This window comes from Schistocerca nitens, chromosome 1, assembly GCF_023898315.1.
Source record: "Schistocerca nitens isolate TAMUIC-IGC-003100 chromosome 1, iqSchNite1.1, whole genome shotgun sequence".
NCBI lineage: Eukaryota > Metazoa > Arthropoda > Insecta > Orthoptera > Acrididae > Schistocerca > Schistocerca nitens.
Genome location: NC_064614.1, coordinates 805,321,910 through 805,338,510, shown reverse-complemented (window position 1 = coordinate 805,338,510; position 16,601 = coordinate 805,321,910). Strand labels below are relative to the sequence as shown.

Here is a 16,601-nt window from a genome sequence, read left to right as displayed (position 1 = left end):
TGGCTCATGCATCTTGCTTGGGTAGCTCAGTTGGTAGAGCACTTGCCTGCAAAACGCAAGGGTATAGAGTTTCAGTCTCAGTCTGGCACATAGTTTTAATCTTCCAGGAAGTTTCAGGAGCTATTTTGCTTAGTGCAGGTAGCGAAGAGGATAGGGCCACCTTTATTATGTCTGTTATGTGGTGCATAGTTTGATTCAGTTGGACATCTGTGCGACTAGTGTGAGTACTGTTGAGACAAACCAATGCACAATATTCCACTACCAGATGGACTAGACCTAAAACTTAAGTCCATAACTGATGAAGTGCTAGGCAGGAGCTGACAGCAGTTTGTCATGTGCTTGGACATGTAAATAACGCTGCCTAGTTTCTTAGTGATTACTTACGGGGTTTTGTTGTCTTTCATAAGGTATCAGAAACCTTTTGGCTTCTGTGTTTTGATATAGGTTTTTCTGGACAAAGGTTCCTTATTTTATTTTGTTGCAGTTTTTGCTTCTTGATTCTATTGCATTGTCTCTGAAAGTTTATCAGAACATCACAAGAAAGTTAGATATTTTGGAACCCAAGAACTGTGAACATAAGTCGTGCAATCAATTTTTCAACTCGTTGTAAGTGGGGAGATAGTGAAATAAATGAAAATGCTAGGTTTCCAAATAGTTCTAACAGATTACAATAGTTCACAGTTTCTTCCTCGTGACTTGTGTAACGACTTAAAATACAGTATTTGGATGTATAAAGTTCTTTATTTATTTGTGTGTGGTTGTACCCTTGCTGGTTGCACAAGGAATGTAGAACAAGATCATGTTACACGTGTTTTTGGATGCTATAGTTGAGGGACAGTGAAACCACAAGTAGGCAACAAGATGTTAGATGTCAACAGTGCGTCACATTTTTAGACCTCAGAGGCTTACCCACACTGTAAAATGGGATCAGTAACAGTTCTAAAGCCAGAATACAGTGCTGGCATGGACTGAAGTGTTTCAGAGCACAGTGTTCAGCACTCATTATTGAACATAGGGGCCGCATGGTTAGAGATGCCATGTCACAGATTGCGCAGTCCCTCCCGCCGGATGTTCGAGTCCTCCCTTGGGCATGTGTGTGTGTGCGTGTGTGTGTGTGTGTGTGTGTGTGTGTGTTGTTCTTAGTCTAAGTTAGTTTAATTAGTGTGTAAGTCTAGGGACCGATGACGTGATCAGTTTGGTCCCTTACGAATTCACACACATGTGAACATAGGGTTCCGCAGCAAATGACACCTACATATTCCCATGTTACCCCAACGACATTCTCAATTATGATTGCTGTGGGTGTGAAATCATTGAGATTGGACTGATAGGTCAATGGAAATATGTTGCCTGATAGAAAATCAGATTTCTTGGTCCATAAAGTACATAAGGGGTTGCTTCCAGATATGCCAACACCATCATCCAGGTAAATGGCTGCTCAGAACGTGTACAGTTACTCAGATACAGGCGGTTGGGAGCATTATTATTGTATGGGACAGTCACATGAGCTTCTATGGGACTGTTGGAACACATTTGGCGTGCTATTGAGTGACAACCCTGCATATACAAATCAGTGACTCAAAATTTACAGAATTGCTGCTTCCAAAGGCAGACTAACACTATTACGCAGGTCGTCATAATGTTTTGGTTCATATGTGTATTTCCTTTCTTGCTTAGTACAATCTAGAAAAAGTATTGTACTTAAAATCTATTGGTGTAATGATCAACATAAAAAATAAAAAGGTTATGAGTTAACTACCAATTTTGAACTAAATTTTTTTAATCAATCTATACTCAGGTGATAGCCCATGCTCAAATGAGGTTGTGTGAAAAGGTAATTAGTTTTGAACTTCATTAGTTTAAAAGGGGAGTGAATTTTATTTAATTCGGACAGCAGGCAGAAGCATATTTTGGCACAGTGGTAATAGCTTCAGTTCTCAGTGATGTACCTGTGTTATTCTGATGAATTAGCTTCTCAGTAAAGCATATGTTTCTTTTTAAATGGGATTTTGTTTTAGAATAACTCCAAGATTGACTTATCAGGTAATAACTTTAATTCATTGTTGCAGTCTCAAGCTAACAGCTTATCAGATGGTTGGCCTAAACTGGTTAATGGTTCTACACAATCAGAAGGTCAATGGAATTTTGGCTGATGAAATGGGACTTGGAAAAACTGTCCAAATAATTGCATTCCTAGCACATCTCAAGAAACTTGGGATCGCACAAAATGTTCCTCACTTAATAATAGTACCTTCCTCAACTCTAGGTAAGAATTTCTTATTTGCCTGTTGAAATATCCAATCAGTCGAAGGGATCAATGGAAAAAAGTGCTAACTCACAGTTTAGTTATGATTAGAATGATCACTGTATCTTCTGTGTTTTTTAGTTCGGCCAGCTACATTAATTTCCACATGCACCACTAAAAAGTGCTCTCTGCAATATTAATTGTTTAGTCGTATCATATTTATGTCTTTGGCTTTGAATTTTACCAAACATATTATTTACAATACCTTAAATAATGCTCTTAGAGGTTGGTACTTTCTTCCACCAATCCGTTCAATCAAAAATACTAAAAGAGTGTTCATGTTGTGACTTGATGTGGCAGCAGTTACTATTTACTATAAATAAAATATATGCCTAGCACAATGTTCTTTATTAATAATGGAGAATTAATCATCTGAAACCAGTGGCATTATTAGGATGTGGTATGAAAGTGGAATTTCATTTACTGCATCTAAGAATTTTCGTGCATATTATAATGCAACATCAGGCAGTAGAGAAAAGGGGAAACTCCATGGCAAGGCCTGTGAAGATATGTCTGACAAAGAAACTGAATGCAAATAGTGAAATGAAATGTTAAGAAATGCAAGTCAAAATATGGAGAATTAGTGATCCACCGATAAAGGAAAAGTTAATGCTTAATTCCTTGGTGGGTTAATGTCAGCCTTCAAATCCAAAGATTCAGGGTGGTATGCAAAGAGTTTTTGTACCAGTCACTTCTGTCACCTACAGAAGTAATTTGTTTATATTCATGTACATGTATTGCATCATGTTTTGGATTAAAGGTTTGTATCTGGCATATATGCTCGCTCAAATTGCTTGGTGTATTTATTTCCATGAAAAGTTGGGAGATGTCAATGTAGTCATTTTGGATGCTGAGAGCAATTGTGTTTGACTTCCTTCACATCTGTTCAAGCATCAGATGCTCAAATAACCTGACCATCTGTTCTAAGGCTGTGTGAACACTGGTGGCGAAATTGCACAGTAAGCTGTTGCATAACTTTGTAAAACCTGAGTCGTGGGACTTGAGCTTGAACATTGCAGTCATATTCGACTCACTGTCTCGTGTTTAGTTATTGGCATAATGGCTTTCAACCTTTTATGACATTTCTTTTCTGCTGAGGCGAAAGCTGAGATGGTGTAAAAGCAGGAAAGAAATGGGCACATGTGATGGATGAAAGGAAAGAAGAACTGCCCAATGAACCAGATAAGTTCTACAGCTATTTTAGAATGACTCTGAAAACGTGAGTACATTCTGACAAGTGTGGTTAGTCAGCATAATAACTGGAGCAACTTTTGGAAAAACCATATCTTCAAGTGATCATTTGAAAAATGAGGGAACTTCAAGAATTAAATGTCTGATTGGAGATTCCAGCAATGACAGATTCAAAACTGAATATTGTGAAGTTTTGTAAAAGTGGCATGATATAAAATATGGACATAGCTTTGAGTGTTACAATAAATTCTTTGTGTTGTTGACAAATACCAGATGTTGCAAATTATTTATGGTAGCACTACACAGCATACAAATTCTGCAATGTGCTACTGTGTAATAAAAATTACTTTCAAAATAATCCTGTTAATTATTTCCCCTGTAAATGGTACTAAAATGAAAAATACTCACTGCTTATGTTCATTTCTGTGGAAACCACCCATTCACGCAGTTTTTTGACACCAATCGTTGTGTGTGTGTGTGTGTGTGTGTGTGTGTGTGTGTGTGTGTGTGTGTGTCTTCTACTTCAGAAGAAGGCTTTTTGGTCGGAAGCTTACTTGTTTAGCAAACTTTGTGTTCCTGTCTTTGACTCAACATCTCCACTACACAGTGAGTAGCTGTCTATTCACATACAATTGTTTGACCACAATCACCTTCAGAGCAGTCCGTTTTAGCTTCTTGACATGCCTCTCTCTGCACTGCTGCCACTGCTGGAAGATGAAAGCCTCTTTTGGTATGGTATGCAGCTGCTCCGTCAAATTCTCATGTCTTCCCTTTTCTGAAATTCTGGTTCCTGTGACAGTCTTTTACAGTTTAGGGAAAAACTATAAGTCACTTGGTGCTAGATCAGGGGAATTGGGAGGCTAACAAACTACTGCCACTTCGTGTTTGGCCAAAAAACTCTGAATTAATTGAGAACAACAAGCAGGTGCGATATCATGGTGAAGGTACCAACTGCCTGTTGCCCACAAGTCTGGCTGTTGTGTCTCTCAGCCTCATGGAGGCGATGCAGGACTTCTTGGTAGATATTCCTGATTGACATTAGTACCTTCCGGAGTGAACTCATGATGCACCATCACTGGAATCGGAAGAGACATTCACATTACTGCAGACCTGTCTCGGTTTTTTGGATTTCAGGAATGATTAATGCTTCCATTGCAATGACTAGAACTTTGTTTCTGAGATGTACCCATGAACCCAGTACTTGTTACCAATGATCACTATGTTAAGTTAGTTGGGATTACTGTTCACAGTACCCAGCACTGCCTGTGCAATCTCCAAATGAAGCTGCTTCTGCTCAGTTATCAGCAACTTCGGCACAGATTTTGCTGAGATCCTTCTGAGGTCCAAATACTCCATTAAAACAGAATGAAATGATTCAATACTGATTTGAATCTCCTGCAAGTTCTCTGATCATGATTTATCTATCCTGTATCACCAGGGACATGCTCAATAGCAACCTCATTTGGAGATGTTGAGGGCCTACCTGAACATGCTTCACACTTCACAGATGAGTGACCATCTTTGAAGCAGTTGTGCCCCTCCTTTATCTGTGTGTTACACATTGTACACATTGCTTCATCCCCAAACATTTGCCAAATCTTGTGGACTGTTTCAACAAGAGAATCACCAAGCTCAAAACAAAATTTGATGCAATAATGTTGTTCCACTTTTTCTGTAATTTTGCCCACAACACAAAATCCGACAACTACCACTTACACATGTTCACTTGTCACCAGCTAGCCAGTAACTGGTTATTTTCAGTCATGAAAAAAAAAAAAAAAATCAGGCACGCACAGTATGTGTGCCTACAAACATGGAGTCCTTGCACCCCTGCACCCCGATACCATTGTTGGTTTCAGCAATAAAACATAAGGTCTGGTACTTTTTCAAAAGCTCTTGTAAAATCCCAGAAGGATGGCATCTGGTCACCGGTCACATTTTTACGTACACAGTCATACTATTGATATGCTTGCAGTGTTAGCATTTCCGTTGCTATGCTTGTGTTCAGATTCTTGACATGATACTGTGCAAAGTCATATGACGATGCTTCCAGTGTGTCCACTCCTTAATCACTGTGGGCCACGTGATATGTTATCCACCAATGAGGTTGACCTATATTTAACCCGTATGGATGGCGGTAATGATGATGATCCACTTGATTGGTGGAAACAGAATGGTAGAAACTTTCCCAAGCTTGCTGTTTTAATGAAAAGAGTATTTAATGTTTAGCCTCAAATGTGGCTATTGAAGGAAATTAAATTGTGGCAGGGAATCTTATCCTGGATAGATGAAGTATACTTGATCGAAATGTTTTTTTTTTTCTTCTTCTTTTTCTTGTTTTTTTTTTTTTTTTCCTTTCTTTCTTCCTGTTAGATTTTTTATTTGCTATATGGTAACATTCATGTATGTTAATGTAAATCTGTGAAGCAGATCTTGTTTAAGGGGGGGGGGGGGGAATAACGAGCAATGTAAGTTTTCATTCCAAGACGACCATCATCACAAAGGCTGGTAGTTAGTTAATTTTCCTCTGAAACTTTTAACTGTTCAAAATTTTCTGTGTTGTTTGAAGCAAGCCTTTCTCTCATATGGACTATAATTATGTAGTGATAAGACACAACCATACAGAAATATAATGTCTGTGGCATGACTAAATTGATATGAGTTTAGTTCCTTCAGCTGCTGGGAGTTTGTAGGAAGATACTACAGCAGTCACAACAGGGGAACGACGAGCATGCCAACTGGACTGCCTCTGCCATCCCCTCCTCATTTGGCACCTCATTCGGTCACAGCCTGCCCACCCTGAGCATTCATACTTGAGCATGCCATGTCTGAACACTCCTGGGTGAGCAAAATCCCCAATCTGCAGACATCTGCTTTGGTGCCCTTTTCAACAGTAAAACCCCTCTGAGCTGGCAGGTTAAGTCATCTGAAAGGCTGCTGGGTGTCCCTTCTGCACTTGAACCTCTCATGGACTCTGATATTTAAACAGGTTTGACATGACGCACTAAAACATGTCTACAGCGACCATCATATGAACCTGAATTACTTAATCATGTCTGGTGTTGCTCACATCTGCTAGGAATGGAGCTCCAAGAACACATTGATTGTGTCTGTGTTTGAATTGTGCAGGCCACCGCTTGACCTGGAGCTTGTTGGTAAAGATTGAACTGACAGTGACACACACAACCATACAGACTCCCGTACATCTTCCATTACAGTGCCTGTTTTGAACAGCTGCTCAAGGTGAGCCACTCAGTCATCTATTTTTAAGGCATTACTCGAATGTGCTCGACCATGACCTCACATTCTCTTGGTCAACTGGTGAAGGGTTTTGTGTTCTGATTTGCTGTTTGATTCACTTGCTTAGCTCTTCTGGCTGCAGTGATAGTGATCTTCTTGGCTCCTGCCACTTCCAATTTAGCTTAACGTGTGTCTCTTTTTTGTGCCAATTCCAGCTTTTTTTGCTTTTATATTTTCTACAGCTTTCCCCCAAGTTCACTAATTTCAGTGAAAATTTGCTTAGTAAAGTCTTCGAAATTTGTGTCAATTCTCTTTTCTGTCTCTTCCCATCTTTTATCCGCTTCCTCTCTTTTTCTTTCCATTTCTCTAAGAAAAGCTAAAATAAGATCCTGTGGAAGTTCATATGCAGTACCATTAACTGGGGATACAACTCTGGATTTTCGTGTGTTATTATCCTAGCACCGACTGACTGACCAATTTGGTTGTAACGGGTTCTGGATTGTTACAATGGCTTCAGTAGGTTCCCTACGGGGTAGCTCAATGGAATCTGCATTATCCTCAATGGAGTGTGCTCTCCATTCATGATCAGTCTCAGAACAGTGGAACACAGTGGCATCTGGACCTGTCTGCTCCTTATTGTCGACCACCATCTCTTCATCCCGAAATGTTGCTGCCCCTGTCATTAAATTCCTCCATCATATGATTAGAATTTGTATGGTTCGCGTCACCTAACAACCTCATCTTACTCCGTGTCAGCATTCAGAACTGAATGAGATTACCAAACCACACCAATAAGTTAGGGGGCAGAATCATGATGTTATGTGAATCACACCCATGAAAGTGACTGTTCAACAGACAAATGCTGTCCTGTAGATTTACTCTTTAAATGGAACACAAAATTGATCAAGAATTGTACAAGGAACAATCATGTATGTTAATGGAAACCAAATGTGTAAATAATCCTCACTTGATAGAAGTTTCGGCAAGAATCTAGTGCAAATGACACTGCATGGAATTTAGTGTGCTTCTGTATTTTGAGAAGCGGGAGCAAAAAGAACAAGTGAAATGTTTAATATCAATTAACAAGTGGGTAATCGGACGTTGTACCACAATCCCACCTAAGGAGGCAAAGTGGTTCTAAGAATGCCACCACTGAGAAACCTCAGTTCGAATTTTGGGTAGCTGAAAAATCAACCTAAACCCTACTGTATGATGCAAGGTAGCTTGCTGATGACAGCTGCTAATTGTGGTTGGCCGTTACCTTGGAGAATGATTGAAGCAAAAAAAAAAAAAAAAAAAAAACCACACACACACACACACACACACACACACACACACACACACACACACACACACTAAGTGTTTGTTCCAGGGGCCAGACAGTTGAAACTGCTGCAAGGGCGACAGAGTACTCAGCCAATCATCACCAATTATGGCCTTACATCAAATTTGTCTTAACTCTCACTACCATACTCTATCAACCTTGGCACCAGTACCATTCCTTCCCAACCGTTACTGCAAACGTGTGCTGATATAACAGTCTAGCTGCCTACCGTAGCCTCTGTCAGGACTTTGCGCAGGAAGCTTTTTGGTGGCGGGCCAACGGAATATGATAATTGGGTTGCAGCTTTGTGTGGTGCCTTTCTGTTGGGCATCCAGTGGAGTTTGGTAACCACTTCTCTGAAATGTCCCAGACAATAGCAAAGCCATGGTGCTGAGCTGGTGCATGAGGATTTTGTAAGAAAACTGCCTCCAGCCAATGTAAAAATAGTGAGTGTTCGTTGCTCTAGCCGCTGAGATCCGATATCAAAAGAGAAAGCCGCCAGCACGGTGTCTGAGCTCTGTCTGCAATTCCCAGTGACCAGATGTCGCCCCTCCTGCTCCTCACAGCCCAAAAGTTCCCACGCATCTATGTGAAATGAACAGAATTACAATATGCATACATCCTACTCCCAGTCATATACATGCCAGTACATAGCATCCTATTACCTGCTTTGCACGACTATGTACTACAGGTGCGAAATGACATTAATATACATGTGTACAAATTCAGATCTTAGAAATGCAAGAGAGGATGGTTTGATGGCCCTAAATAAGTGTGTGAAGAGGCCAGAACACCTGCCACTGTGCAGAATGCAATGGCATACAGCCTCCAGTAGGACCTTGCCTCTCATTGTGGTGTTCAAACCAACCTTCCACTCGATGACACCTTTATGTTGTATTCTGAGTATGATAAAAGAAGAGTTGGAATGGTGTAAAATTGAGAAAGTATGAAGCCTGTTAATGGAAGTCATAAGGACAAACAGGATAACAAGAAAATTAAAAGAAGTTATGGGACCATGAGAAGTGAGACAAATAGGTATCTCTGTTAGGTCACTGGACAAAATATTAGCCATCCCCTTAAAAGCCACCTCCTAAGAAAAACAAACTGGTCACTTCAGAGCACTAAATGGTGTAAAACTGGAGTAAATTATGACATTGAAGTAGTGTGAAAGTGCTATGCGATTTTATGGAATCAGTGCAGTAATGTGGATCTACATGGCAGAAAGGACCTGTTAGATTTGGGTGTGCCCCTGAACACACCATAAGTGAAGTTGCCCTTTTTGTTGGTGTATCAACACATACTACATACTGCCCAGTGTGTGTACAAGGAATGGTGTACCATTCACACCCATATGTTATGGTATAAGAACAGTGGTCATGAAAGGAGCCTAATGGACAAAGATCGAGCCCAGTGAACAAGGATTGGACACACATAACTTGTAAATAATCCTAACAGACTGGAATTGGAGATGAGTGTCATGCCTTGTCAAACTCAATAGATTTAAAACCTGATAGGGTTTGTTGCTGTCAGTGAAAGCTGGTCCATCCCAACCAATTTCCAAGTGAACATTCCGAAGAAAACTGCATGCAGTGGACATTTGGGGTCAGGAACCTAGGAAAAGGGCATTACTCGTAGCAGCAAGTAAAGCTGCTCATCTTCGTGGGCCAAACAGTGGGTGGTAGCTGGTGAACCGTGTTGTTTGGTCCACTGTGTTAGGATTTTGCCTCTTTTTCAAATACTACAAAGCATCAAGTGCACCAGCAGCCAAAGGAGGCATTTAGCCTGCAGTATGTGGAGGGTGTAATTCGGGCTGGAGATTTTTCTGTTGTATTTTTGAGGTGTTTTTCATATTGTGACTTGGGCCATTATTCAGGATACCATGGGCTTGAACCAGGACGTTTATTCCAACATTCTTGGTGAGTACACTGTGGACAGTCATGTCTTTCAAGATGACATCGGTGTTCATAGACTACGCGCATAAATTTCTGGTTTGACAAACATTCTTGCATTCTGTCACACCTAGACTGAGTCATTAAATCAATAATCCTATAGAAAATCTTTGGGGCTATTTGGAACAGCAGGTGAAACATAGCAGTTAATATCACCTCAATTTGGTAGCTCTGTGGGATGTAATCATCACTTAGTGGCTTTAGCGGTATGTTGTGTAGCTGTAAAAACTTGTCCACTCTCTTGAACAAGTCAGGTTGTTGTCAAAGCTAGAGGTGGTGGTACATGGTGTTAGCGTGGTGTCTCCTTGGGGGTGGTAAATTTTTTGTCCGGTGTGCTTATTTATGTGTGCGTGCTCGCATGCTTGTGTCCACACACAGGTGCATGGGCATGTAGTTGCATATGACTCTTAATACAAAAGTATATAATCTTGAACAAGTACGTCTATCTATCTGGCTTGGGTCATTGAGTAGTTAAAAATGGAGGAGCAACTAAGGAAAATAAGACTGACTACATTGTGGTAGCTTACTAAGAATAAAACTTAAAAATCTAGGGACACTGGAGAGGAAAGAAGAGGACAGCTGGAGTGCACAAGTGTCTAACTCAGAAGTTTAGCCGATGAAGCTTAGCTAGGGGATGGGTTCCCATTTTCAGAATTTTGGACTACTGTTGCCAAGAGCTGTCGTTCATTTAACTGGGTCTGTACCATTATGTTATACAATTACTTCTTTAATGTGACTTTATGCATTGATATGTGACCGTCAGTTTATGCCTTTTTCATATTGAACTACCTTTTAATAATAATAGTGCTACATTAATATAAGGCATAAGATTGTGTGTTTGCAAAATAGATACAGTAAAATATTTAAGGGTGTTAGGACGTCAAATGGGCCGACTTGGAGCAGGAGAGGCATCTCAGGACATTTTAATTTCCAGTGTCTATTCTTTTACAAATAAATTCATAAAACTTTGTCAGCATCACCAGGAAGGATTCAGGATTCACACTCATTACAGTGGAAGTTCGAAAACATAACAAATTAATTTTTTTTTTACGTGCGAAATTTCATCATTTTTTCACTTACTAATGGCTGCATTTGTTGCTGTAGGTACACTTTCCTTCATAAGTTAGAGCGCTTCTTTGATGAATTTTGCACAGCATACATACCATACTCATAGGTGTATGAAACTCTAGAATTTATTTAATTTATGAAAAAACGAATGAACTGTTATATTTTTAAACTTCATGTTTAGAAAAAACACAAATTTTATAGTTAATTACCTCAATTTTTACCACGGTTTTTAATAGATTTGGAAAATTCTATAGTTTCATACACCTTTAAGTATGGTTTGTATGCTGTGCAAAATTCATTGAAGAATCTCTCTTACTTATGAAGAAATATGTACCTATAGCAACAAATGCTGCCATTAGTAAGTGAAAAAAATGATGAAATTTCACACGAAAAAAAATTACTTCAGTATGTTTTAGAACTTCCACTGCTATGAGTGTAAATTCTGAATCCTTCCTGGTCATGCTGACAAAGTTTTATTGGATTTATTTGTAAAAGTATAGACAGTGGAAATTGAAATGTCCTGTGGTGCCTCTCCTGCTCCATGTCAGCCCGTTTGACATCCTACCCCCCCTTAAGGACCTCAGAGCAGGAATGCATTCTATCAGCAGCGTGTGATGAAAACGGAAGAGCTGTAATTTGTTATTTATGTTATTACCATCCTTAACTAATCGTGCAAATTTTAAACACACAAGGTGTTATCAAAAAGTGAAGAGAATTTTTTAATTTTGCGAACTTTATAAATCTGATTTTCAATTTTTTGTTATCTTGTTGGTACATGCGATGTATGTTTGCACGTTTTGAATATTTCGCTTACTGTTGACAGCTGAAAAGGTTAAATGTGCTTTCGAGTGCTCATCAAATTTTTACTTTCCAAACTCATGGATCACAGGATTTGAATTAAATTTTATTTGCAAAATGGAGTAAAGTGCAGCACCGCATTTGAAACATTGATCGTGAATTTTGGTGAATCTACTACCAGTAAGACAAGAGTTTATGAGTCCTACAAACATTTCAAAGAGGTCCGAGAAGACGTTGAAGGTGATGACCTGGAGGCCCTAGCACATCAATCAACATGGAAGAAGTAAAGAAAAAGGTTCTGGAAAATCGCCGAATCAGCATCAGAGAGGTTGCTGTGTTGTTGGCGTATCCTTTGGCTGATGCCCAGCAATTTTTTCAGATGTTTTGGGCATGAAATGTGTAGCAGCAAAGTTTGTTCCAAAACTGTTGAATTTGGACCGGAAACAATGTCACATAGACATCACCCAGAAATTGCTGAATGAAGTCGACAACAATCCAGAACTTCTATAGGTTATAATTGGTGGCAAAACTTGGGTATATAGGTATGACATTGACACCAATGCCCATTCCGAATAGAAACCACCTGAAGAGCCAGGACTGTAAGTTGGGACATAAATTTTCTTTATGCTTTATCATCTGCTGAACAGTTTGACTAAAATGAATTTTTAATCCTCATTATTGTTGCAATTTTTCCCTGTTTTATGGAAACCATTCTACTTGAGCAGAACACAGATTCAGCCATTTTAGTATCCTTTGTTTTTAAACTGGAGAGATAGAAAACATGTTGATCAGAAAGTAGCAGAAAAAAAAATGCTGATAATTTATATTTCGCATATCATTACATTATTTAATAATCCATATATTTGTGTATGTTGCTATTAATTTCTAGATAATTGGAGCAATGAATTTGAAAGATGGTGTCCATCTTTACGTGTTGCTGTTTATTATGGACATCCTGATGAAAGAAGACTAATGCGTGTTAAGTGGATCAAGGGTGGCATGGATGACGTTGATGTTGTAATAACAACGTAAGCATGTAATAGTTGGTGCTTTCATTATTCTACCATCTTGACAAAATAGAATAACATTTTTATCATTAAATGAGGTCATGATGATGGTTCTATCTAAATACTATGCTGTCAGTAATATATTTGTTATTTTCATAGGTATACAGTCCTAAACAGTTCACCTGAAGAGAAAAAACTGTTCCGAGTGTTAGAAGTAAACTATGTCATACTAGATGAAGGTCACATGTTAAAAAATATGACAACTCAGCGATTTGAAACACTGATGAGGATAAATGTAAGTTTACAGTTTAAGTTTCTGCATGTCATAGAGCTACTGTTTTATTTTAAATCAATATTGTTTAATGCAGTTATAATTATAAATAATATTTTATGTGTTGACTTTTTTTTTCATGAAAGGCGAGGAGAAGAGTATTGCTGACTGGCACCCCAGTGCAAAATAATTTAGTGGAACTTATGTCGCTGTTAACATTTTTAATGCCAAATATGTTTGCTGGAAGAAAAGAGGATTTAAAAAAGATATTTTCAAAAGGGCAGGTCTGTACTTGTTCAGTGATAAAGGTTTTTTTAAAGGATTATCCTTGTGCAATCACTTTCTATAAATATCCAAAGATATTTCTTAATTGGAAAAATCTTTATTGTATAAGCAAACAATAATATGAATGAATGAAGTTGCTTCGTTGAATGAAAACATTTTAATGAAGCTACTTTGCTTTTCCAGATCATATCTACATTACATAGCTTGCTTTGGTGAAAACTGAAGTGTGTGATGTGGAAAACCTCTTGAAAAGCAAACATTATAAATTACATGACTGTTGCAGTAAACCATGTTTATTGTTAGTGATATAATATACACATTATTGTTTTCTTTTTTTATATACCACAAAAACGGAACAGTTTATGATTATGAAACATACTATTAAGATATTTTTGAACTCATTCAGATTGTGGAAAATTATGTTTAACGTAACTATACTGTTGAATTCTGCCCCAAAGTAAAGGCATGGGAGATAATCACAAGAAACTGATGAAATTTGTAATGGAGTGCTTGTGATTTGAAAGTCATATATTATTTGTGCTGCTGAAATGCCAGAAAGCATTTATTTTTTTTATCATATGACAGGAATGCCAGGAAACTAAAATTTTGCTTTGAAGGTAGACAAATATTGGTAATAGCAATCCACCTCCTGTGACTTCAATGTTGGAAAATAACAATGAGTTTCTTTTCTTTATACATTGGTTCACTTTCATTACAATACATTTCTTATACTGAGTCATCATCTAGAAGGTTTTACCCATAAATCTGTTCTTCTCAACACAAAAACTTTCTGTTACACATAAATCAAAATAAATTCATAATTGCTGAATTTATTTATACTGAACACTGTTAGTGTATCAAACCTATTTGTGTATGCATTGTTTCAGAATCTATATAATTTCAAAGAAACCTACTGTAATTGTAATATATAACAAAAAAATTATATGGGTATTATGAGGATGAAACTTTGAGATAGATTTTTTAGGGGGGGGGGGGATGTACTTTCTTCATCAAGTATTGTGCATATCCATATTCTTGTGCAGAGAATCAAACATAATTTTAGTTTGGAAGTCTTTTTCATTTCTTTACAGAAACAAGCTGCAGAAAATGAAAAGAAAGACCAGCAACCACAATTTGAGCAACAACAGATTGCACAAGCACGAAGAATCATGAAACCATTTCTACTGAGGCGACTGAAATCTGAGGTATTGAAAGACCTCCCCAAAAAGACTGAATCTCTCGTGATGTGTCCCATGAATAAAAACCAGAAAATTATGTATGATAACCTGGTTAAAGCCTTCTCAAAAGCTGCAACAGAGACTGATTTATCGGAGGTAATGTCGAATGATAGTAGTTTCAGTAAAATATTTAGCATATTCCTGAAACACATGTTAAAATTTTAAGCGCTTTTTTGTGATTAAAAGTTGGCATTAAAAAAGTGGAGAAATTTCATTTCATAAAAGTATAATAAGATTGTGCATTTGCTCAGTGTCTAAGTCTGTGCATACAATTAGGGTGTATATGCCCTGGGATGACTGGGAGAAACTTGGAAGTTTTTTCAGTCTGGAGAAATCAGAATAATGTGCTGTATTTGGTGGAATTCCTGTTTATACTTTCATAATGCAAAAATTTGCAGTGTAAACGTTGCCATGCATCAAAGATCTTTCCAAAATGCATCATTTTTAGTGGGTTTCCTTTTTAAGTGCAGGAAAGTGCATAAAATCTTCACAGTTCAAAGGTTTGTTAAGTTTTACAGCTCCGAGGCAAAGTATATTATTACATAAAATGGAAAAAATGTTCTTTCACCAGGATATAGTGTTTTTTCACCTGGGGAAAAAATGTATTTTTAACTGAAAGATCTGTGAAAAGGATTTTTTTTTCTTGTCCACAACATGTACACCCTGATAATTTTTATTAAGTATGTGTTTTAGTATATAGTTCAGTAAATGCTGTTGTATGTTGATGGTTGCACAATAGTTAAATCCTTGTGCAATAAATGTTGATATTAGAGCACAATGTAATCAACTGTGGGATGCTATTGAAATAGTATAACAACTAAGATTGTGTGATGCTGAAGTTTATGATAATCCAATGAATTGATTTATCATCTTAAGCAGGATGGATACACAGACCACATCTCTCAATATAGTCTGTAATTCTTTTAGTACTGAATCAATGTGCGCTGATCTGAGAGTTCAGGTTTGGTTTGTCTCAAAAAAATAGTCATAACTGAATTACTTTGTTCATAAGCTACTTTTATTCCATTTGATGTATTCATAGTCTTTTATGCGATGTGTGTGCTGCAGTGGACCAAATAAATGTGTAATTATTTGGACATTGCTTCAGCTGGAGGAACAGATCATCATCTTGACAGTACGTCAGTATAATACATTTTCACAACCATTTCTTACAGTTGAATATTTGCAAACAGAACACTGTACAAGAATTCTGATTTGCTTAAATCTTCTTTTCCAGATAGTGTGAATGTGTTCTTTGGCAGCTCATATTATTGTTCCTCTGGTTGCTATCTATTTCCCAAAACTGAGCATTTATTTAATTTTCCCTAAATTGGCCTTACATCATGATGTAAATAAGATTTTAATTCCTTATATGAATATTTCTTAGCTCCTCATCTTAAAATCCGGTCTGATGACTCAGAATGAAGTGATCCAGTATGTGATAGAATCATATGTAAAAATCCTCTTAAGTTTCCTGACTGGAGGAATGTATTCTCTGAACGGCATAGAGAGTAGGCAAATGATGCTACTAATGTAGTTGTTTTCTGCCATATATTCTCTTTGCTCATTTGTGGAGTGTAAATGTTGATGCAGAAATATGCATCTTGCGTAATATGTCTTGGGATACCAAGTGCAGCATAGTGGATAAGTGCCAGTTTACAAATATAATGGTATTGGATTCAGTACTGAGTTCATCCTAAGATGTTTTTTGGCACTTACCTTTCTTTCACCTGTAGCAACAGTTTGATAATGTGAAATGTTACAAGTTGCACCATGGTTGGGATATCATGTTATACTTCTTGAACACTGTAACTGGTTTAGTCAGTTTGAAGGATGGAGGAAAACAAGGGCATGCCATCTCCAATAGGACTATGTCTAGTCAGGCACAGCAGTTTTCAAACTAACATGTGGCTTGCAACAGCATT

General features: G+C 37.8%; 1 protein-coding gene across 4 annotated transcripts in view; it reads left to right on the top strand.

Moving 5' to 3' along the window:
- Positions 1-16,601, top strand: part of LOC126262485 (SWI/SNF-related matrix-associated actin-dependent regulator of chromatin subfamily A containing DEAD/H box 1 homolog) — a 208,968-nt gene that overhangs the window by 132,216 nt on the left and 60,151 nt on the right. For all 4 annotated transcript variants that reach the window (XM_049959159.1, XM_049959168.1, XM_049959151.1 and 1 more), the window contains exons 8-12: positions 2,070-2,266; positions 12,765-12,903; positions 13,042-13,177; positions 13,300-13,437; positions 14,530-14,772. In XM_049959159.1, the coding sequence (XP_049815116.1) occupies positions 2,070-2,266; positions 12,765-12,903; positions 13,042-13,177; positions 13,300-13,437; positions 14,530-14,772 (853 nt within the window). The remainder of the gene's footprint in view (positions 1-2,069; positions 2,267-12,764; positions 12,904-13,041; positions 13,178-13,299; positions 13,438-14,529; positions 14,773-16,601) is intronic.